We start from the raw sequence: 25,985 nt of genomic DNA, 5'->3' as shown, positions 1-25,985 counted from the left end.
AGTATCGATGATCGAAATATCGCAACATAATCTCTTATCCTTTTTTATGCATAATCTGTTTCAATTTTTAATCGCAGTAATGAATGATTGCGATACGATAAAGATTTTATCGTTGCGATACAGTTTCATGTCGTTATTTAATTTTAATTAATTAACATTTATTAATATTCATAGCAAATTATGTTTCAAGACTAATCATAAACGTGTTTAACAAAAAAAATTACAATATACGAAGCGTTTCTCACCACAACTTTATTACTCGAGAGTCACTGTCCGAATGATGACAAAGCGGTAACGTATAAAGCGCTACTGTTTATATTTTATATTTCCAAAGTCGAAGGCCATGATATCGATAATTTGCTGAAATATTTTATAAATTGTAAAATATACATTAACGCAGAATATTATATTAATGAAGTATTTTAATTTACTGATTAAAATTGATTATATACTGAACAATTTATCACGGAACCTTTCGTTATGCTAATTATGTGCATCTATAATTCGATTGTTTTACTTCGCGTTCTCTTACATCCTACATTATATTTAGATTATCAAGTAGAACGATAAAGTAACACGGACAAAATATATTTGTAATTCTAAATATTAAAATAATAATTATTGTCCGTCAAAATCGCAATTATCAAAATGATTATTTTATATTTCAGATCCCTATGATTTAATCAATTTTCGATTAAAATGTGTATTTAATTAACAATAATTGAGAGAATTTAAAACATTGATCGAAATATATTTAATTCTGATATTATATTCTAATATTATAAAGAAATATTGTAATAAGTATCGATGATCGAAATATCGCAACATAATCTCTTATCCTCTTTTATGTATAATCTGTTTCAACTCCTAATCCCAGTAATGAATGATTGCGATACGATAAAGATTTATCGTTGCGATACAGTTTCATGTCGTTAATTAATTTTTAATTAATTCACATTTATTAATATTCATAGCAAATTATGTTTCATGACTAATCATAAACGTGTTTAACAAAAAAAATTACAATATACGAAGCGTTTCTCACCACAACTTTATTACTCGAGAGTCACTGTCCGAATGATGACAAAGTGGTAACGTATAAAGCGCTACTGTTTATATTTTATATTTCCAAAGTCGAAGGCCATGATATCGATAATTTGCTGAAATATTTTATAAATTGTAAAATATACATAACGTAGAATATTATATTAATGAAGTATTTTAATTTACTGATTAAAATTGATTATATATATTGAACAATTTATCACGGAATCTTTCGTTATGCTAATTATGTGCATCTATAATTCGATTGTTTTACTTCGCGTTCTCTCACATCCTAAATTATATTTAGATTATCAAGTAGAACGATAAAGTAATACGGACAAAATATATTTGTGATTCTAAATATTAAAATAATAATTATTGTCCGTCAAAATCGCAATTATCAAAGTGATTATTTTATATTTCACATCCCTATAATTTAATCAATTTTCGATTAATATGTGTATTTAATTAACCATGATTGAGAGAATTTAAAACATTGATCGAAATATATTTAATTCTGATATTATATTCTAATATTATAAAGAAATATGGTAATAAGTATCGATGATCGAAATATCGTAACATAATCTCTTTTATGTACAATCTGTTTCAATTTTTAATAGCAGTAATGAATGATTGCGATACGATAAAGATTTATCGTTGCGATACAGTTTCATGTCGTTAATTAATTTTTAATTAATTCACATTTATTAAAATTCATAGCAAATTATGTTTCAAGACTAATCATAAACGTGTTTAACAAAAAAAATTACAATGTACGAAGCGTTTCTCACCACAACTTTATTACTCGAGAGTCACTGTCCGAATGATGACAAAGCGGTAACGTATAAAGCGCTACTGTTTATATTTTATATTTCCAAAGTTGAAGGCCATGATATCGATAATTTGCTGAAATATTTTATAAATTGTAAAATATACATTAACGCAGAATATTATATTAATGAAGTATTTTAATTTACTGATTAAAATTGATTATATATACTGAACAATTTATCACGGAACCTTTCGTTATGCCAATTATGTGCATCTATAATTCGATTGTTTTACTTCGCGTTCCCTCACATCCTAAATTATATTTAGATTATCATGTAGAACGATAAAATAACACGGACGAAATATATTTGTGATTCTAAATATTAAAATAATAATTATTGTCCGTCAAAATCGCAATTATCAAAGTGATTATTTTATATTTCACATCCCTATAATTTAATCAATTTTCGATTAATATGTGTATTTAATTAACCATGATTGAGAGAATTTAAAACATTGATCGAAATATATTTAATTCTGATATTATATTCTAATATTATAAAGAAATATGGTAATAAGTATCGATGATCGAAATATCGCAACATAATCTCTTTTATGTATAATCTGTTTCAATTTTTAATCGCAGTAATGAATGATTGCGATACGATAAAGATTTATCGTTGCGATACAGTTTCATGTCGTTAATTAATTTTTAATTAATTCACATTTATATATTAATATTCACAGCAAATTATGTTTCAAGACTAATGATAAACGTGTTTAACAAAAATTACAATATACGAAGCGTTTCTCACCACAACTTTATTACTCGAGAGTCACTGTCCGAATGATGACAAAGCGGTAACGTATAGAGCGCTACTGTTTATATTTTATATTTCCAAATTCGAAGACCGTGATATCGATAATTTGCTAAAATATTTTATAAATTGTAAAATATACATTATCGCAGAATATTATATTAATGAAGTATTTTAATTTACTGATTGAAATTGATTACATACTGAACAATTTATCACGGAACCTTTCGTTATGCTAATTATGTGCATCTATAATTCATCAATTGTTTTACTTCGCGTTTTCTCACATCCTAAATTATATTTAGATTATCAAGTAGAACGATAAAGTAACACGGACGAAATATATTTGTGATTCTAAATATTAAAATAATAATTATTGTCCGTCAAAATCGCAATTATCAAATTGATTATTTTATATTTCAGATCCCTATAATTTAATCAATTTTCGATTAAAATGTGTATTTAATTAACCATGATTGAGAGTATTTAAAACATTGATCGAAATATATTTAATTCTGATATTATATTCTAATATTATAAAGAAATATTGTAATAAGTATCAATGATCGAAATATCGCAACATAATCTCTTATCCTCTTTTATGTATAATCTGTTTCAATTTTTAATCGCAGTAATGAATGATTGCGATACGATATAGATTTATCGTTGCGATACAGTTTCATGTCGTTAATTAATTTTTAATTAATTCACATTTATTATTATTCATAGCAAATTATGTTTCATGACTAATCATAAACGTGTTTAACAAAAAAAATTACAATATACGAAGCGTTTCTCACCACAACTTTATTACTCGAGAGTCACTGTCCGAATGATGACAAAGCGGTAACGTATAAAGTGCTACTGTTTATATTTTATATTTCCAAAGTCGAAGGCCATGATATCGATAATTTGCTGAAATATTTTATAAATTGTAAAGTATACATTAACGCAGAATATTATATTAATGAAGTATTTTAATTTACTGATTAAAATTGATTATATACTGAACAATTTATCATGGAACCTTTCGTTATGCTAATTATTTGCATCTATAATTGGATTGTTTTACTTTGTGTTCTCTCACAATCCAAATTGTATTTAGATTGTCAAAATAAAGTGACACGTGACAAGTGATGAAATATATTTGTGACTCTAAGTATTAAAATAATAATTATTGTCCGTGAAGATCCCAATCATCAAAGTGATTATTTAATATCTTGGATTTCTATCTTGGAATCATTTAATCGATTCTCGATTAAATTGTATATTATTTAATTAACAAGGATTGAGAAAATTTAATTAACAAGGATTGAGAAAATTTAAAGCATTGATCAAAATATATTTAATTCTAATGTTGTTAAAGAAATATTATAATAAGCATCGATGATCGAAAGATTATATTTAATTCTCTTATCCTGTTTTACATTTCCCCTGTTTCAATTTTTAATCGCGGTAGTGAATGATTACGATTCGATAAATATTTATCGTTGTGATACAGTTTCATGTCGTTAATTAATTTTTAATTAATTAATTTTTGTTAATGTTTATAGCAAATTATGTTTCGATACGAATCGTAATCGTGTTTAGTAAAATAATTACAGTATACGAAGCGTTGCTTACCACTACTTTATTACTCGAGAGCCATCGTGCGAATAATGACAAAGCGGTAACGTATAGCGCGCTACTGTTTATATTTTACATTGCCAAAATCCAACATCGTGTTATCGATAATTCGTTACCAAAATATTTTATATATTATAAAATATACATTAACGCGGAATATTAAATTATAGAAGCATTTTAAGTTATGGATTAAAATTGATTATTTATTAAACAATTTGTCACGGGGCCTTTCGTTATGTTAATTATTTGCATATATTATTCGATTGTTTTACTTCATGTTACTTCATTTTACTCCGTACGTTCCAAACATCCTTTTTTCTCTTACGTATCTTTCGTTATTTCTCTTTGTGACATTCACTCACTCACGAAAACACGATTTAATTATAATTAATCAAATACGTGGCGCACTTTGCACGAGACTCTCAATAATCATACAAAATAATCATACGAAACTTATAGACGCACTTAAATGATAAAAGAGCAACATGACCTTTACACGAGATTAAAATCATTCGCTACTTGCTACAGCAATGCGTATTTAATTTGGCTACTTTTAGCCAAAAAGTTCAGAGACCTCTCTAAGGTCAATAAAGGAGAGCATCCTTTCGTTGCAAGTTATCTATTTCCGCATGAGAGTAATTTTACGCTCATTTATAGTCGTAATATGTAACGACCATTGTCATTTTAATATAACTTTGCTTTAACTAATATAATACTAAGTCATCCATCAAAATTGATTGAGTGAAATTTTTATATTATATGTATACATATAAAATATTTGTAACAAAATTTATAATAAACTTATAATAAAATAAACTTAATTGAACATACATTTTTATATTTTTCATTGTATTTTTTCTTTATATTTACTTACTTATTCATTAATTTTTTAAATATTATATATGATTTACTTAATCAATAACTTAGATTTATAATAGTCAAAGCAAAGTTTCTGATATGCTACACTACATAAATAAATGGACTACGAAAAATTAAAACAAAATCAGCATGTTATAAAGAAACAAATTATTATATAAAATATTAATAAAATTAATAGCATGTTCTTTATTAAACAAAATAAATAATTGATTGTAATAAAGAATTGATAAAAAATTAAAAATTTTTTTCTATATTTATTTAATTTTAAATTTGCATTCCTAAGATGCTGTATTACTATATATTGAAAAAAAATTATTCAAGTTAATATACGTATTAAAGTTAATATATATATATATATGTGTGTGTGTGTGTGTGTGTGTGTGTGTGTGTGTGTGTGTGTGTGTGTGTGTATATTAAATGTAATTTGTTTAATTTGTTGTAGCCCATTTATTTTAAGATAACGGACCTATAATCTACAACCTATATCTACAATTTACATCTACAAACTCCACAAATCCGTTACCTTAAAATTAAATAAAAGTTTTTAACTCACTGACACTGATGCGCAACAGCGGAGTCGATTTTGAAGCTACGTTGTCTATAACATACAAATATAAAATTCAAATTAGCAGTGTTTAAAATAATTAATATTTTATTATGTATATTCATTTATTATGTATATTAATATAAAATTCGTTGCGTACAATAATAATTGAATATAATTAAAAAAAAAAAAAAAAAAAAAAAAATATATATATATATATATATATATATATATATATGATATGTAAAATAATAATCAAATTAATAAAATAATTCTATAAAATAAAAAAAAAACAGAACATTTATTAATAATTCTCTATCTTCACTAATTTTATAAAAGCTTATATTTTTACAAGATTATAGCTTTTATTTAAAAATCTTTATCTTTAATTCCCTCTTATTTAAATCATATAAATAAAAAATCAAATTACACGATTAATTGTTTAATTTAAATTATAATAAATATATTTTATATTTAATATATAATTACAAATAAAGAAATTATTTACCAGAAGATTGCTCTGCCGGAGCCTGATGCCTCTCCCAGGCCTCCTCCTCCTCTCATGTTGTTTGCGCGCGATACTTTGACGACACTCCCGCACTCGCGAGCGATATTTTTATATCGCTATTTTCGTTATTTTACGCGCGATACTGAACGGCACTCCCGCACTATTCGATATGATTAAAAATTTTCTGTTTTGTCGCGCGATGTATATATTTAATATATATATACTTTAAACGGCACTCCCGGTTTCGGTACGAGCGAAAATCCCGTTTCACTTACAAGAGTCATCTTCGAGTCAACAGGTCGGACTCTTTTGTTTCAATTTTTATTTTTCAATAACGAAGGATCGCGTTTCGATGGATGTATCATCGCCATATAGTTTCATGTTATTCATTAAGAGTTAATTAATTGTTAATTGTAATAGTCGTAGCGAATTATATTTCGATATTAATCGCGATCGCACTGTTAGAAAAAGAATTCAATAATACGAAGTGTTCCGTATCACTACTTTACTACTCGAATATCGCCGTGCGAATGATACAAGCTCTTCGCCTATGTAAACAATACAGCGCTACGTCATCAAGGCCGAACGTCGTGTTATTGACCTCGCTGCCGAAATATTTAACGCGTACTATGACGTACATATACGAAAATTGAATTTATATACAAGTATATTTTTAAAATCACATACACATGTACACACAGATTAATTATTTATTAAACGATTAATATACATCACAAGGCTTTCCATTACGTTAATTATTCGATTTTGCCATTCGATCAACGAAATATTCTTAATTATAAATATTAAAAGAATAATAATTATTGTTCCTAAGGATTGCAACAAAATGATAATTTATAATTTTGATTCCGGTCACACATCGATTCTTAATTGCATTCGATTCTTTTTAGTTAAATGAACACATCACGCGAAATACGTGTTTCGAAATTATATTCTCATTATATTCCAATCGTATAATCGAGTATTTCGAATAATGCAAAGAGCAATGGTCAAATCAACTATTTATTAATAATAAAATTGTAACTTACGAATGTATTCCGTTTATCCCGTACGTTAACATCGCGGCAACAATGAATAAACTTTTAAAATAAATAATCAGTATATCGAAACAGTTTTACCGATTTAATTACTGATATAAAAACCGATCAATTGACCAGTTGGTAAAACTGTTTCAATATACTGGTTATTTTCTTAAAAGAATTGTTATATGACGAATTGATATATTATTTTTACGTGCGTCACGCGTTCGAACTCAATTTTGACTTCTCGCGGGAAGACTCGAATCGTTCGTCGAGAATCGATCCTTCAAAACGCGATTGTTCTGTATAATTTTTACAATTAGTGATTATTAATTTGTACGATTTTTATTTACACAACGAGTGGCGCGATTTGATTTTGATTTTAATTAATGTCGAGTGAGTCATAACTTTTTGAGATATATTGCATTATTATCACGTAGCAAAATGACAAAAGGCTTGGTGTAACGTCGCGAGTGTTGTACAAAGCGTAAATTGCTGTATAATTGTATGCTGATTAGTGCGTAATTACTTTTTTTGAATATCAAGTGAATATCATAAAGCAGAAAAAAATAAACGAGAAAAACGAAAAAAATAATTCATTAAACGCATCGTGCGATGGCGAAACAATCGTGAGTAATTTATAATTTATTTTATTTTATTATATTTATTATTTGTAGAATTAATTATTTGTTTTATCTTTAATCTTTTATTCTTTTATCTTTAATAATAATTTATTTCACCAATGTGAAATATTGAAATATTCTATATGTATAATTATTATAAATATATTCTATATGTATATATAAACTTTAAATTATATAAAATATTAAATGATATTAATATACATAAATATAATTAAATATATACATATATATATTTTTTTAATTATGTAAAATATTATGTAAAATTAATAATGATTAAAATAAACAAATAGATTTTCGTTTATAGTATTCCATGAAAGTACATATATTTAAAAAAGAATTTAATTACATGCAATAATTTTCCTAAATCTTAATTATTTGCTTTATTACTACTTTGTATATGACTTGAATTTATTTCTATTTAATTATATTTACTGAATATTATAATTCTACTATAATTGTTCCGCATTGTATCGATGAGAATTAATTTATTTTTATTTTATAAAAAATTTCTTATCGTATTTTTATCGTTTATATATACATGTAATCATTTCTGCATAAATCCATTTAGTATCTCGGAGTAAATTTAAAATTTGTTTTCCTCTTTAATAATAAATCTCCATTCTACGTGAATTGTGATTCGCGAATCTACCAATTTATCTGCTGTATTGATATTAGTTATATCAAATATAACACAAAAAATTCGTTTAGCTCTCATATCCAACAATTTCATATATATACGATAAAAAAATATAATTATCGACTATCACGAAATATTTATAAATATCTAATTATAATTATATTTATTTCTAATTATGATTATACTTTTTGTTTCTCTTTTTATCTTTAATCACTTTAATTTTAAAAAGAATAGATTTTTTTATATATCTTTTTATATATTTTATATATATTTTTTATATATTTTTATATATATTTAAAACCATATTTTTCGCGTAGCTTTTTCATTTACGAAAATTATTGCGTGATTAAATAAAGTTATATTTCTATCTTTTATGTGAAGTAAACAAATTGGGTTCCACAAATATACTAACTTATCTATTTCCCAACTACTCGTTTAACGGTCGAAGAAACAAATAAAAATTTCGAACATTTACGTTTGCTTGTGAAAAGAGAAACTAATTAACGTATATAAATTTCATATATAAATTTTTTATATAAATAATTTTATATAGTTATGATATATAAACTTTCTCCATCATCTTTGAGAAAGTTTATCGCGTTTTTCTAAATTTTTTTTTTAAATCGAAAATGAAAAATTAATATTCAAATCTATAAATTTAATTCGACTTTTGATGTCTCGGTTAGTCTTCATTTATCTAATTTGGATAATTGCCAATTATATAAATCTACTGTCGAAAAAATGAAAAAATGATAAGCAATATATCTATTTTGAAAGTAACAGGGTTGGGAAAGTTACTTTTTAAAAGTAACTCGTTACCGTTTCCGTTCTTTTTTCTAAAAAGTAACTCGTTATCGTTATTCGTTATCAATTTTCAAAAGTAATTCGTTACTGTTACCGTTACTTAAAAATAACGCGTCGTTACAATTTTCGTTACTTTTTTAAATATAAGTTTATTAAATATTACAGGGTTTATTTTAAAATAAATGAAAACATTACTAAATTTTATCAAAATTCTTTATTAATTTTTAAAAGAATTTGCTGTTCAACTGTATTATCATTTAGCTGCCCTCTTTGTGGCGTTAATATAGATCCATCGACACTAAATATCTTCACTGAACTTCTTCTTTCACATGTGTCCAATGACGCGTTTACGTAAATGTGATTCTGTATTCCACACTCTTCTTTGAATGAAAATTACACCAAATAAATTTGCAAAAAGTGGCAATAAAAATAACTGTTAAATTCGTTATTTGTTACCGAAAAAAGGAACGAAGCTACTTTTTTCATTACAAACGAAATTTGTAACGTCGTTACCGTTACAGTTATCGAAAAAAGTAACTGTAACTGTAACGACGTTACAAGTAACGCTTCCCAACTCTGGAAAATAATATATATAAATAATAAATAATTTTTATAAATTACTCACCACATATCTCTCTGGATGCTTCAGGCTCTGTCACTGCTCTCTGGCTGTCCAATACTTTTCCAGATGTCCTTTTCCTTTCTTTTTCATTCTTTGCTGTTTCGTCGTAGCACTGATATTCACTCGCGAACAAACAATTAATTATATTTAACCGTGTAACAGAAACGATTGCGAGACACTTTGCATAGCACTCCCGATCGCGGAATAATTATGAGAAACGCACTTTAATATATCGTATCTCATGTTGTTGGCGCGCGATACTTTGACGACACTCCCGCATTCGCGAGCGATATTTTTATATCGCTATTTTCGTTATTTTACGCGCGATTCTGAACGGCACTTCCGCACTTTTTAGATGCGATTAAAAATTTTATATTTGATCGCGCGATGTATATACTTAATATGTATATACCTTTAATGGCACTCCCTAATATGTATATACCTAACGCGACACGTTGACGAAGCGCTTGCCATCCGCGGCACGTTGACGGCACCGACGACGCGAAAGGGTACTTAGCTTCCCTTTCGGGCACCTTAAGATTTATCATAAATTGAAAAATTTAAGATAAATCTCAAGGCACCGTCCAGGTACTAAGCCCTCCCACCGCGACAAGCGTGTACCCTATGGGAGGGTTATATTATATTATATATAATTTTATATATAATATAATATATAATTAATTTTGTAATATACTATATAAATTTTAATTCGCAAATATAAACGATAAATAAAAATATAAAAGATACGAGAAAATCTATTATATAAAGCAATGTTCAAAATAATTGTTAGAGAAAGAATTTAATAATATATGGAACGTCTCACATCACTACCTCACTGTTCGAAGGCCATTGAGGGAATGATCGTAGGAAACATTACCGCAATACTGTTTATATCGCCAAGGCCGACTTATATTATGTTATTGTTATAATTCGTCGTTGAAATATTCTATGAATGATTGCCGATTAAGAAAATTTAAAACATTGGTCGAAATTTATTTAATTTTAATAAGTATAAGTTAGATAAATTATTATACTAAGCAGCAATAATCGAAAGATCATAATAAAATTAATTTCTTTATCCCTTTTTATATTCCCCTTTTCAATTTTTATTCGCAGTAATTAATGATTGCGGTTCGATAAAGATTTATCATTGCGATACATTTTCATGACGTTTATCATAAGTTAATTTATTTTTAATTATTAGTAATTATATCAAATAATGTTTTGATACTAATCGTAATCGTGTTTAGAAAAAAAATTCGACAATATGCGAAGCGTTTCGCATTACTACTTTATCGCTCTAGTGTCACCATGCGAATGATAATAAAGCCGTAACATATTTAACAATAGCGCGCTATTGTTTATATTGCCAAAGTCGAATGCCATGTCGATAATTCGTTGCCAAAATATTTTATAAATTATAAAATATACATTAATATGGAATATTAAATTATGGAAGTATTTTAATTTATTGATTAAAATTGATTATTTATTAAATAATTTATCACGGATCTAATTATTTGAATTTATTCGATTATTTTACCGCGCTTTTCCGAAGTCAAATTCTATAATATTTAGTTTTGCTTTTAGTTATATTTTAAAAGATTGACTTATAGCGAGCTAAATAAATAAATAAATAAATGATGTTGAAAAGAAAAAAAAGACACATAAATAAATAAATAAATAATAGTGGAAAGAGAGAACATACTAATATTTTTATATAATAAATTATTATTAATTAAATTATTTATATTTTTATTTATATTATTTATATTAGCAGAGAGACATATATGTTATTCTTTGAGAACATTCGTGGACGTTGGCTTTGTAATTCATGTTCACGTTTTTAATATCCACAGAGGGAGTATCGCTTCCAGTGATCAGCTAAAAGCAGGCCATGACATCTCTCAGTCTTCTTTCTGATACGAAACATATCATACATTTATTAATTTTTATTACATATTATTAACAACGCGTGATCTTTTCACTTTAGCATATATTATGAAGTAATATATATGTATATGCGTGTATAATATATATAAAATTAAAATGCTTATTTTATTTCACATAAAATTTAATGTTTTAATTTAAATAATAAATTTAATTTAATAATTTCAATAAAAGTATTTTAATAAAATATATATGTGTATATTACTCCAATAATAAATATTACCAAAATGAAAAAAAGATCATACGCAATAATGTTTCGTACTTTATTTTGAGATTCACAATAATTAATGAACGAACATACGGTCATTTTATACACTTATATATATGTATATGTATATGTACCAATAAAATATGACATATATATATACTATACATATATATATATATATATATATATATATATATATATATGTCATATTTTATTGGTACATATGCATATACATATATATAAGTGTGTAAAACGACCGTATATGTATGGTATATATATATATATATATATATATACATATATATATATGTCACATTTTATTGGTACATATACATATACAAATATATAAGTGTATAAAACGACCGTATGTTCGTGCTAGATTCATTAATTATTGTGAATCTCAAAATAAAGTACGAAACATTATTGCGTATGATCTTTTTTTCATTTTTCATTTTAATATTTATTATTGGAGTAATATACACATATATATTTTATTAAAATACTTTTATTGAAATTATTAAAACATTAAATTTTATGTGAAATAAAATAAGCATTTTAATTTTATATATATTATACACGCATATACATATATATTACTTCATAATATATGCTAAAGTGAAAAAAGATCACGAGTTGTTAATAATATGTAATAAAAATTAATAAATGTATATATTTCGTACTTTTGAGATCCACAATTATGGATCTAGCACGGACATGAACCAATCGGTCGTTTTACCGTGGCAGCGAAAAGTGGATCCGGCCACGTAGTACCGCCGGAAAAATGGATCCAGCTAGCGCCACTTTTTGGCGGGGAAAAAGCGTTCCCTGAAAAAGGGCAGCGTGACCCCTCTCAGCTTTCTCTCTGCCCGCGTAATCGAAAGAACAGACGAGAACAAATGTTTCGACTAATCTGTCAGTGACATCGATATATTGCAATGTCGATTGTTACTGGTGGTGTGATATCGATAGCATAACAATTTCAAAGATTTCAAAGTAGCACAGCGTAGTGTTTGGTACACCTATACACGTCTAGGTTAGAATTGCTATTTTCATATTTAAAAATATTTGCGTTAATGCTCTAATGTCATGTGATTTTTATGAGATACTCGAATGTTATATATTGATTGACGATCGAACGTAACTCTTTATCAGGCGAAGTTGTTCGTTGTCGTGAGGAAGGGCTTTATCATGGAGTGACGATTGTTGAAGATCGTTGTTTATAGCCTCCCTGTCGAAACGGTTCCGATCAAGGTTAAATCGATAGTTAATCGCTTATTTTTAAGCGTCGTGCGAATCAGTTGGAAAAAATGACCTCGAACGAAGCAGGCATATCGCTCGTCGCCCGGGAGGATATCAGCTGGCGAAAAGATTTAATTTCGCAGTTACGTGAAAGAAACAGATCGCAAACTAATTGCTTTGCAGATCTCATCAGTCTGCGTAAGTTTTAATAAGCACTTATAATTTCATATTGATTCAATGCAGGTATCAATATCTCTTATTTTAGATACAGTATCATTGCTGCAGAGTGTTTTGTTGTTTACCATATGTCTTGCTTCATTAGATTTTTATCTATAGGTTAATGTTCATTGACAGATTCCATTTATTTATTTACCTCTTTCCTATTTAATTTCAAAAAAAGAAAGTATCTGTGTGTTAACTTATACAGGATCTTTCGTATATATATATTTCAATTTCAGTTCATAAATTAGCTGTATTTCTGTTTTACAGATAATAGGTTATTTGAAAGTGCAAACACTTTGCGAAATACAAATATGCAATTGACGATTGCAAATGAAACCCTTCGTCGTGAGGCAGCTAATGGCAATATTGGCATAGGTGGAAATTCTGATCTTGAAGCTAGACTTTTGAAACAAGCAGAAGAATTGGCAATGCTACATAAGAGAAAAGGAGAACACACGCAACAAATAGTAGATCTAAATAATAAATTGCAAGAAATAACAAAAGAACTTCAAGCAAAGGAAATCAGGTAAATTAATCGTTTATATGTATACACGTTTCATGTAAATATATCTTATGATTTGTGTTTCTTCAGTCTTGCAGAAAGTTTGGAAGCTAATGCCAATTTACGTTTAGAAATAACTAAATGCCTCGGTAGAGAAAAGGAAACTGAAAGTATTAATCAGATGCTCAAAGATGAACATCAAGCCTTGCAACTCGCTTTTGCATCTTTAGAAGAAAAGCTTAGAAAAACACAGGTACAATATATAATTGCCTTTTTTCTAATTGTGTTAAATATTTAATAAAATTGTATTTATATTTTTTATATAACTGATTAAAACAAATCTGTGATAAGTTATTTATAGATATTTATATATTTATCCCTATTTTATTTATTAACATATTCAAACTATTAATTTGCAGGAAGAAAATCGACAGTTAATTGAACGCTTAATAAAATATAAAGCCAGAGATGCAGAAAAAATGAATGAGGAAAATGACAACTTTTTAAGGTATGTATGTGTATTATGTATTGTGTATTTGCATATGTATTGTGTATATGCATCTTAGATGTTAGAAGGTAAAAAATTATTGCTTTTTTTTATTCTTATTAATATAGATTGTAGAAAATATCATAATAAATTCTGACTTGTAATATTAAAATTTAGTATAATGTGTGATTTCTATAGTTTCTGTAGTTGTTTCTGTAGTTGTGATTGTGCTTATAAAACTAAGACTAAAGTAATAATCATCTCTATCATGAGAATATTTTGATTGAGCATGTGTTTTGGTTACTTTTATGTGTAATGTGATAAAATATATATATATAGGCTTGCATGCTAATTATGATTTTAAACTAATTTATAATTTTATACCTTTTTAATACAATAAATTTATTTTTGCTTCTTTCTACATTTTAGACTATCTGTGTTTCTAGTCAATGTAGTTTTGTGAAGGTAGTTTATATAACTTTTATTGTCCCTTTGAAATCTATATCTTTCTTCAGCACTTTTCTGTAGAATGTCTACTCTTTTCTTGAAATAGGTATTATTACATATTATTTTATTAAAAATCACTTAAATATCTCATTCAATTTTAAGACACTATGTTTATTTCAATTTAATCTCTTGACAATATGTACAATAAATCTTTTCAAGTTTGTTCTTAAATCATTCAGATTGCAATGGTTTAAAATAATTAGAACGCATGCTACATATTTCCAAATTTAAATATGTAAACTATGTGTTCTCATTAACATCATGATATGCATTCACATTATGTAATTAATTTTTAATTAAACAACAGTAATTAATATTTATAAATGTAGATCACATAATAAAATTTAATAATAAAATATTTTGAGTATAAACATGTATCAATATATATATAAAATAATATATGTAACAAATAACAAATATACACGTATATGATTAGATATTTAAAATGTGTATAATTGTATATACATGTATAATTAATATTTATAGGTAACTGTATATATTGTAGTTTTATCAAATTTGAGTTTTTCACAGAATGTACAATATTCAGTCACTCTTTAGGGCTTTATACACTAGACACACTGCTTGACATTTTCGTTTCAGTTTTACGAGACCAACAACCTTTTTGATGCATACCTTTTCAAAATTCGGGTAAGTTTCATAAAATCAGAAACATTTCGTTTAATGTTAAATAGCTTTGGGCTGGTAATTTAACAAAACTACATACTGCAGTTGGTATCTTATGATTTATCTATTTTAGTTGTGGGTGACATTTATACTATGTATTATATATGTTTATATTGATTTATCTCATTCAATATAAAAATGATACACACTTACTAAACAATATAAATTTTTAACTTTAAGCTTTTATATGTAAATAAAATATAAAAAATGATACATATATATATATATATATATATATATATATATATATATGTATATAATGTGAATACTATAATATTGTAATCTATAAAATAGAAAACAAACTTGAAAAGGTAAATAAATATTTTCGATTTTTATATACTTTTTATATACTTTTTAAAAATTTTTTTTATAATGCATTATAAGAAATATTGATTTTGCTCATAGTGAAAAATAAAAGTGAAAATTACATATACAATAATTTTGAGAGAAAAATATGTATCTGTTACAAAAAAACAAAATTCATATTTTTAAACTATCTAATAAAAAATTAATAAAATGCATTATAAAAAAATGACAAATAATTCTGTTAAATAATGTGATTTAGTTTCTATGCATAATAGAGCTTCTTATAAAAAGGCATATAATGTGAAAATTGTAAAATATATCAATATTGTGAATGCTTTAAGTTGCTTTGCGACTTTGATGAACTTCAATTTATTTAATGTATTTACTAAATGCATATGCTTGTCATTACAAAGAATCATATAATCATCATTGTTATTGTAGAAAAAGGCAAGCAAAGATGCAAAAAGAATTGGAAGATGCAGCACGAGATACACGACCTGTTAGTCCCGATCGTTTAAGCTTAAAAGAAGTCGCTGGTCTTCCCACAGCAGTGCCAACAAAAGTATCCGTAACATTTGTACGTTGAATCTAAAATATCATATGTCTCATATTGTGCTCTTTCTATTATCATGAAAGTATTAAGATCAGTCGATACTTATTCTTAATAACATTGTCATGTGGGGCTGCATGCTTTATATGCATATAATTATAAATATATATAAATATACATAAATGTATGTATGTATGTATATATGTACACATACAGATATACACACGTGTGTGTGTATGTATGTATGTATGTACATATGTACATATATACATGTATATTGAGAGGTATTGTATGTATCATATAAATTTATACATTTGCAAAGATAAGATTTAATTTTTATAATTAATATTTTGACTAATATTTTTTTAGATAAATATGTAGAAATTTCTTTGTTGATTTGTCATTAATATAATCTTATACTTTATAAATGTTGGATTTTTTTTACAACCAATTACATCTCAAAAAATGATATATGCTAAAATGGTTGTTTGTTATGCTTATACAATATTTTTGTTATTCCGATCATTTTTGGCATTATATATGTCAAAATGTGTATATTTGATTTCAATAATGTCATATTGGTTATTTATTTAGTATTATCTTTTATTAAATCAAAGAAAAGGAAGTTAATTTTTTTTTAAATCAGAAAAATAATGTTATGCACAAATGTTATGTTGTTTCATTGTTGATTTATCTAAAAAGTGTATTTGCTAGAGATGCTTCAAATGATTAAAAAATAATTTGTTTTATATCAAATGAATAGCTAATCATTGGAAGCATAAGATAAGGAATAATTATTTAATATTTTTTTCCACCTTAAAAAATATTATAGTATTTATTTTATAAAATCATTTATTTTTAATTTTAATGTTGTTTGCAGTAGGAAGGCAAAAAAATAATTTTAATTTTTTTATTTATTTTCTTCTTTGCAAAATTATCGTTTTATTTTATTGGAATAATATCAGTGTCTCTAATAATAGAGTTTGTCACATTTTTTTATTTTAATTATAAAAATAGACTTCATTTCTCTGTTCAATTTTAAATATTATATATTATTATATAATATTAATTTCCTTAGATATTTGGAGAAAAAGAGTTATATAAGTTTGAAAAGTTTATAGAATTGTAAAAATTTTTCCAACAAATTATATCATTAATTGTGGAATTTTAATCAATAAATATATTATTATATTTGTATTGGCATATTTTGAGAACAATAACATAAATAATACTTTTATCTTGAAAAATCAAGTTTTGAATAATAATTGCATAAGTTTTCTTTATTTAAAAATCAAATGAATTTATGTTTAAGCAGATAGTAATGAATTTTTTTATAGATAATATATAATTAGAAAGAGAAAGAGAAAAATATAAATATATATAATTATCAAAATAAAATCAATAAAATCAAAATTGATTTTATTTTGATAATTATATATATTTTACATATTTATTAATATTTTTATAATAATAAACTATTAATTGTACGTATTATTGGAAATGCAACTGTTTAATTTTTTATTAAAAGTTACACTTTTTTGTACAATAATATGTATGCACACTTGGATACACACACACACACACACAGTCATTATATATTATTATATATATAATCTGTAACATTAATATTATAATGATGAAGTGTTCATTAAATTTTGAATATATATTCAGGTAAAATATAATATTGTTTATAGAATTTAATATCCATATGTTAGAATGGATTGCATATTATAATTTTTATCAAGATTAAACTAAGTACGTATGGTTTTAAATATTATTAAAAATATGCTTTTACTAACATAATCCTTAAAGCTCCTCAATTACGTCATTTTTTCCCTGATTTTATTTTCAATAATTATATAAATTCAATTATATAAATCTTCATAATTTTTCTTTTCATATTCTTACTTTCGATTAATGATGTTATATATATCTTTCATTCTTTACTTACATTTTTATTCTAGATTAGTTATATAACAGAATTTTCATCCTACATATGTAATTTGAATATGAATATGAATATGAAGATATGAATATAATTCTATATACATATTATACCAATGTGGTGTATCGTGTATACAAATTTTTGTTTTTAGAATATTAAGCTCTAATTAAATATTAAATAATATTTGGATTTTACATTTATATAAGTATTCCTATCTATGTATAACAGTGAGTTAAATAACTATTCATTACTAAGACAGTATGATAATGTGGAATCATACACATCAATAAAAATAATACAATATAAATATATAAAATAATATAATTATATGTATGCTTTTTTTAAATATTAATTTCTCATTTTTGTTTTGCAATATTGCTGTCGTGTATAATTAATATATAATATTTATATAATATTTATATAATAGCTTGAATGCATGTAAAAATGTTAACATTCATACATCAAGTATTATATACTTTACAGAATGCCCATGAGGGAGAAGTATTTGCTGTTAAATGGTCGCCTACTGATAGAATTCTGGCTACTGGTGGTGCTGATAGGAAAGTGAAATTATGGAACATTACTAAAGGTAATTAATAGAAAAAGAAAAAAGAATGTATATAATTATTAATATTATAATATTATATTTTATTAATATAATATTATTATAATATTATTAAATATATATTATAATATTTTATTAAATATATATTTAATATTAAAAATTTTATGCTGTAGAGATCTTTATTTGCATATGTTATAAAATATTCTTTCTTAATAATTTAGTAGAATTAATGTAACAAAATAATGTCACGAATATAATTTTTATTTTATGAAATATGTATTAAAATATAATCATCATTTATCGCAACTTTTTTATATAAATATTTCTGATATCAATATTCCGAAAATATATATAAATATTAAAGTTTAAATTAAAATCATGTCAAGATTAAATAGAGAAGAAAAAATTTTATTTATATATTTTAATATTTTTATAAAATTTATTTTATATATTATGAAATGCGCGCGCTTTTTCGAAAACTCAATTTAGTTATAATCGTTTGCGAGCAATCCATAAGATAGCGTTTGATTAACCAATCAAGACAAAGAGATTCTTGCTCCTTTTACTCTGATTGGCCAATCAGACGCTTCCAAGCAGTGTAGCGTCAAGTCGAACATGCATCGTTCCCACAAATTACGACGGACATGGTCGATTGCCGCGATAGAAGGATGTAAATTACATTCACGGCGTCGAAAGCGCGTGCGAGGGAAAGAATGCGATTAACCGGAGTATTCACGCAGGTAAACGACACCTCGGCTGCATAGTAATCCCTGCATTGCATGCAAAACGGTAAGAGAGAGTCTTTCGCCAGAAATTTATCTAGCGATCTCATTTTTCCCCCTTCCCTCTCTCCTCTCCGAATGAAATTAAGTTATGCATTTCAATTATGGCGATTTCGTCGGATTTTTTTGTCACTTTCGTAATTATTTTCTGGTAATTATTCTTTATTAATATTTTCTAAATTTAATCTGAGAAACGTTTCCTTAAATTTTACCGTTTTTCAAACATTACATGACTATGAACGAAGAAAGAATCTTTCGAGTCACGAGAATGCGATCCCCGCTGCATCATATATCAAATTAATGGCGTACTTATAGTTTTATGATCTAATTATAGTTTATGCATGCGTAAAATTGATATCCTCTAGCGAGTCAGAATGATATAAGAACCTTAGTGCTAATAAAGATACCCATTAAGCCTGTGCCCTGCAGAATAACTTAGGTGTATTTGTCAACATAAATACATTTGTTCTGCACTATGTTGCGTTCGTTTTACAGCAGATTTTTATCGGGAATTAGTATCTAATTCAGGAAATACATTTGGAATTAATAAGAACTGTCTTAATTTTGACTTGTATACGTGACAACAAAATATTTTTCTTAGAAAATTAATATGCAATTTAATATTGAGATATAATTCTAATATTGAGAAGAAACTTTTTTTTTCTAATTTGCAATAAAGAACAATTTCCATGCGAATTCAATAAATATCTTTAAATAGATACATAATATAAGTGAATTATATAAAATTTATAAAAAAAGAAATAATGTTCACTCTAAAGCGCCTCTCATTTCGCTCTTTTATTCGCGGCAAATAATTTTTTTTCGCTCAAAATATTCTCCATGATTTATTTAATAAAATATATTAACAAATCTACAGGTTACTTTGCGCGATCGACCTTGCCACGATTAGCAAAAGCCGGCCTGCCAGCGAATTTCTGCACCGAAACGATCGCACGTATTATAACACTCTCTTGAATCTAATCCCTCGCGCCTCTCATTACAAATTGAATGAAACATCTATCTTTATTGAATAGATTATATCCGCTTAACTCGAGATCTGCTATTCTGGATTTTCACGCATATTATCCATTTCTCGGCTTTGCTCTTTCTCATTTCTATCTCTATGTTTCTCTCTTTCCCTCTCCCTTTCCTATTATCTGTTTTGAGGCGCTTATAAGCTGCTTTGGATTGCAACGCAACTCGCTTGTTGCCAATTAGGCCGTCAGGGCATAAATTTAATTAGTCATGTTCAGGGAATAACGCGCGGTATAGGCACAATGGAGAAAAAGAGACGGAGATAAAGTGGAATGACCCTGCAATGAGGAATAAAATAATTGTTAGAGGCATATGAAACGCGAAGAACTAAATGCAAGCATCGTTAGATAATGGTATGATAATGCGTGCATGAACATTCTGTTGCAGATACATCGGAGAGCAAAGGTATCCTCGTCGGCAGCAACGCTGGTGTGATGTCGGTGGATTTTGATTCGACGGGAACCCTTATTCTTGGAGCATCCAACGATTATGCGAGCCGCGTCTGGACTGTCAGTGATCTTCGCCTAAAGGTAAGTTTTTGCATCAATTATCTTAGTGCGTGGTCTTATGCTTCTCCCACGCACTTTCGAAACAGCATGAGAGCTTAAAAGGGTCGCTAAAATATAGTCGAAAAATATCTTTTTGTAGAATATTTCAAGGTTTGATATTATTTTTTTACGATTTAACATTCATATAACATCATAATATACTAGAGTTATATCACATGAATTCCGTATTTAATTCATTTCTAAAATTTGTTGTACGCGGAACTAATTGTAAGATGTTATATAATAACTACTAGTAAAGATAATGAAAACATAAAGATAATAAAAGTAAAAAATATAAAATAAATTTAAAAGTTGCATGAAATTAATTCTTATTTCTATCAGAATTTTTGCAAGAAACTTTTGCAAATTTTTAATATTTCACATAAGGCGAGAAAATTTAAATACGAAAGGAAACACAATACTACATATGCAGTCTTTGCAAGTTACAAGTATGGCTGTATATTCTTAATATTTACGTTAGAATAAGGATATCATCGCAAATGTAGAAATCAATTACTAGGACGAATTAAATGTTTTTACAGCATTCATCCAACTTTTTCGTACGAAGCATATCACTCCGTTTTTCCGTTATATCTAGGTTAATATTGATAACTGTTTTCAAGGATTTAAATTTCCGACTTTCGATTGCCATTCAAATATGCTACTGCTCGTTCGTAATTGTACCACGGCTCTATAGATATTCGCTGTAAAGCCAGATGTATTACGGAATTAGCGGCTCCATCCCTCTCACGAAGAGATGAAATGTTCCGCGCAACAATACTCGAACGAAATATCGAAAATTCATCCGACAGCGCTGAGTTTGCAAATTTTTTAAATCCGCAGATTACGAACGAAGCGTCGAAATTACGCGCGTCGAAAGCCGTAAATAAAATAATATGGACAAAAGCTGCTGCAAACGCTTTCCGATTTTTTCTTGCAATGTTATTAATTTTAAAATTATTTTTTTGCAATTATTGACAAGCAAAAATGCTTGTCTGAAATTATGTCAAAAATGACGTCTTAAATTATTATGTTTTACAAATCATTATATTATATATATTTGAATATATGTATAATATTATAGATTTATTATAAAAATCACAATATTAAAAGTATTACATTCATGTTATAAATTAAGAAGTAATTTTAATTAATGGCAAAGAAAATTTCTTAAAATTTTATTTGCCATTTGAACGTACAGAAATATTTATTATAATTTTTTACATGTCTCTCTAAACTAATTTTGCTAATTTTCAAAAGTTAAGACTGGACTCGGAATGTCTCAGTATATTTTCGATTCTTTATTAGCAATAATTTGCTCTTTTAACTAGCTGAGAGTTATATACGATAATCACGTACCTATGACCGTACTCAATCAAGCTTTCATACCGTATTGCGTTAAGTACAAACAAAAAGAAGTTTTATTTGCCATTTGAACGTACAGAAATATTTATTATAATTTTTTACATGTCTCTCTAAACTAATTTTGCTAATTTTCAAAAGTTAAGACTGGACTCGGAATGTCTCAGTATATTTTCGATTCTTTATTAGCAATAATTTGCTCTTTTAACTAGCTGAGAGTTATATACGATAATCACGTACCTATGACCGTACTCAATCAAGCTTTCATACCGTATTGCGTTAAGTACAAACAAAAAGAAGTTACATTAAGATAGAACAAATGGCCTAACAACTACGATAATGAGACGCGGTCGTCCCTCGTCTTCGTGAAAACATGATTGGCTGACGGACATGTCCTAGGAAGTGCATAAAGAGACGTCTCGCAAAACATGCATTAAATTACAAGTCTGTTCCGTTGGCGAGACAGCCCGTGAATCTACCAGCAGTAGAATATGAAATTTATCGTCACCTTCTCCCTCGCGATCTATTACGGTACGGTTCATGTAAATCCGCGGCGTTGGCGCGATCATAAAGCTAATGACAATTTGCAAAAAGTCAGTCAGGATTGAATTATACTGTGAATCTTCGCCACAGATCGTTATTCCTTCTTATACCTATGCGCGTTTCGAAAGGCACGATGTTTCCTGGCTTTTTTTTGACCTCGCACTGTCTAAAGTTTGCCCGCTTGCTTACGCTTCGTCATTATTATAATAGAGGAAATGTTCCGTTTTCGTCTTTTTGATAAACATATCGATTTTTTTTGTAGTCCTTTATTTCCTGTTTTGAAAATATATGTTGAAAAATTATGATTCGAAAAGGAGAAATATATTAATCATTCTTAATAACGGATATTAAATATTTCAGTAATGTTTTCGGTAATATGAAATATAATTATCTTTCCTGACAGTAATGTACTATTAACTTGATTGTGATATTTGCTTTTTTGATACATTTATTTGTATGCGAACAATTTGAAATAATATTTTTCAAATTTTGTTCTTTTTTTTACGCGATTGATTCAAATGAAAGATGTAGATTAAAATAATTCGTGATAAGATTAAAAACTACATGACTGTTAAAATTCATAAATCAGTTTTCAATAATATCTGTTAATTTTTTAACGATCAATTTATAAAAGCGAATTTAGAGGAAAAAATTAAATGTATCAAGTTCTCGATAAAACTATATGTGATCGATAAATTATTGAATTGATATTTCCGGATTGTAACAGGTATAAAAATGAATCAGTTTCAAGTTTTAGTATTACGATAAAAACGGTACGTTAATCCGATGGAATATAGATTAGTTTAATTGGACGATCGTGTCAAATACGACGGTTAAAGTTTAGTATACGATGGTAAATGCCGATTACTACTAATGTACATTATTTCCTTTGATCTACACTCGATTCCCGTATATAAGAACTTAAGTACATGGTCTGTCGATAGTCGGAGGTATACAGAGGCGCGCGGTCATGTATGGAGAAGTAATCAGGAATGATCGATCGCGATGAAACTTTAAGTCCCACGTCGTACATATATCCCGACCTGCGCACCTCGTTACTTTGATAGGATCGTCAGAGAGTGTCACACTGATGTAACATGATTAAACGTTGGGAGCAATGATTGTCGGCAATGCCGATGGGAATCGACGGACAGGGGAAGCTTCTGCTTCTGCTAATTCCGCGACCAGTTCTCGCAGTTCTAGATGAGACTCAAATGGTACTCCGATTTATGCCGCACATGTACATCCAAATCCAAGCTAGGTTTTATCGTACAAACATTCTTTTACCGCGATTCATCGACATTTAATCGATTCGCCCTGTTTTCCAGAACTTGTAAATAATTTATCCTTAACGTTATAGTGACATCGTGCGAAAATATCGCGTACCGCTCCCTCGTAAGAGCTGTCGCCGCCGTTTCAGCATCCGAGGCAATTTCTCTCTCCTTGGAGCAATTACACACGTATTCATGTTAGATCACGTGACAAGATTCGGAGATGTTCGTTGGTTCGCAACGGAGCGAGATTGAACCGATAGCATGTTCTTACCAGCTGCGTAATTCCATTACATACTTGATACGTCGTCTCCCAACGTGATTGTATAAGTTGCCGTTTGCTCTACGCTTGTTTACCGTGCAGAGTAATACCGCGGTGGTTACCAGAATACAATGTATTATATATAATATATCCCTACGCGAGTACAGTTGCAAGACAGCATATCGTTCGCGAATAACCGGATGTGATTTAAATGTGATTATTCGAGAGATCGCAGCTGCCGTCTCGCGCGAATCGTCGCCCTTTCCGTCCAATCGTCCAATCTTTCGTTCCCTCTCGTCCTGCCGCTCTTACTTTTTCACGCGCCGTTCGTAAAACGCCGAGAATCTACTGAACAGCGGTAGTTTCATTCCGAAGATTGGTGGCCAATGGCGCGTAAACTTACGGGAAACAACACGAGGACTCTGAGGGATTCTAGCCATAACCAGTCTGTAGGTTATTCAGGTTGAGAGCTGACCATCTGATGTTTCCAAAGTGCTTCGTCTTGAGAATGCAACATCTGTCGAACTCAACCAAATGTAATTTTTTTTCTCCCCGTTCAATTTTTCCTGTTTGCGATATTCGTGCTTCTTTTTGAAAAAAAATGTCCTACATATCTTTTTTGTAATATATACCTGCAATATATTTATGTCGAAAATATGCGGCCAATTAAAAATTGTCATCAAAATTAATTACCTCGACAGAATATGACTTTCTGTCATTTGCGTTATTTAAAACATTTCTATCTTTTTTGAAACTTGCAATCAATAAAAGAGAATCTGTTTTTATGCCATTATTTTTTTTTTAAATCAACAAATATATCACAGTCAACTCAATATTTATTTTAAAACCAGAAAAAAATATTTTTTTAAGCGCAAATATTTTTTTATTTTACGGTTTACACGTGTGATATGCGCTAATATTAATATATGACATAATACTTTTTCATAACGATTAATAGATCATTATAGGCTCTATTATTAACGGAAAAAAGTATATATCCACAGTATAACGATTTAGGTACATAATCCACTTACATGGTTTAAGTAAAATGGTAGGAATTTCTATCCTTATTAATTCATA

At 27.4% G+C, this 25,985-nt stretch overlaps 1 protein-coding gene across 2 annotated transcripts in view; it reads left to right on the top strand.

Moving 5' to 3' along the window:
* Positions 1-12,997: 12,997 nt before the first annotated feature.
* LOC105256678 (autophagy-related protein 16-1) overlaps positions 12,998-25,985 on the top strand; it is a 406,486-nt gene continuing 393,498 nt past the window's right edge. Inside the window, exons 1-9 of one of the 2 annotated variants that reach the window (XM_025414488.1) lie at positions 12,998-13,128; positions 13,248-13,532; positions 13,824-14,082; positions 14,149-14,311; positions 14,478-14,566; positions 15,653-15,700; positions 16,484-16,619; positions 19,021-19,126; positions 21,307-21,449. In XM_025414488.1, coding sequence (XP_025270273.1) covers positions 13,403-13,532; positions 13,824-14,082; positions 14,149-14,311; positions 14,478-14,566; positions 15,653-15,700; positions 16,484-16,619; positions 19,021-19,126; positions 21,307-21,449 — 1,074 coding nt within the window. In that variant the 5' untranslated portion in view covers positions 12,998-13,128; positions 13,248-13,402. The remainder of the gene's footprint in view (positions 13,129-13,247; positions 13,533-13,823; positions 14,083-14,148; positions 14,312-14,477; positions 14,567-15,652; positions 15,701-16,483; positions 16,620-19,020; positions 19,127-21,306; positions 21,450-25,985) is intronic. The other variant, XM_025414489.1, reaches the window with a different exon arrangement.

This window comes from Camponotus floridanus, unplaced genomic scaffold, assembly GCF_003227725.1.
Source record: "Camponotus floridanus strain SB8 unplaced genomic scaffold, Cflo_v7.5 scaffold81, whole genome shotgun sequence".
Classification (NCBI taxonomy): domain Eukaryota; kingdom Metazoa; phylum Arthropoda; class Insecta; order Hymenoptera; family Formicidae; genus Camponotus; species Camponotus floridanus.
This window is presented reverse-complemented; position numbering and strand designations above follow the sequence as displayed.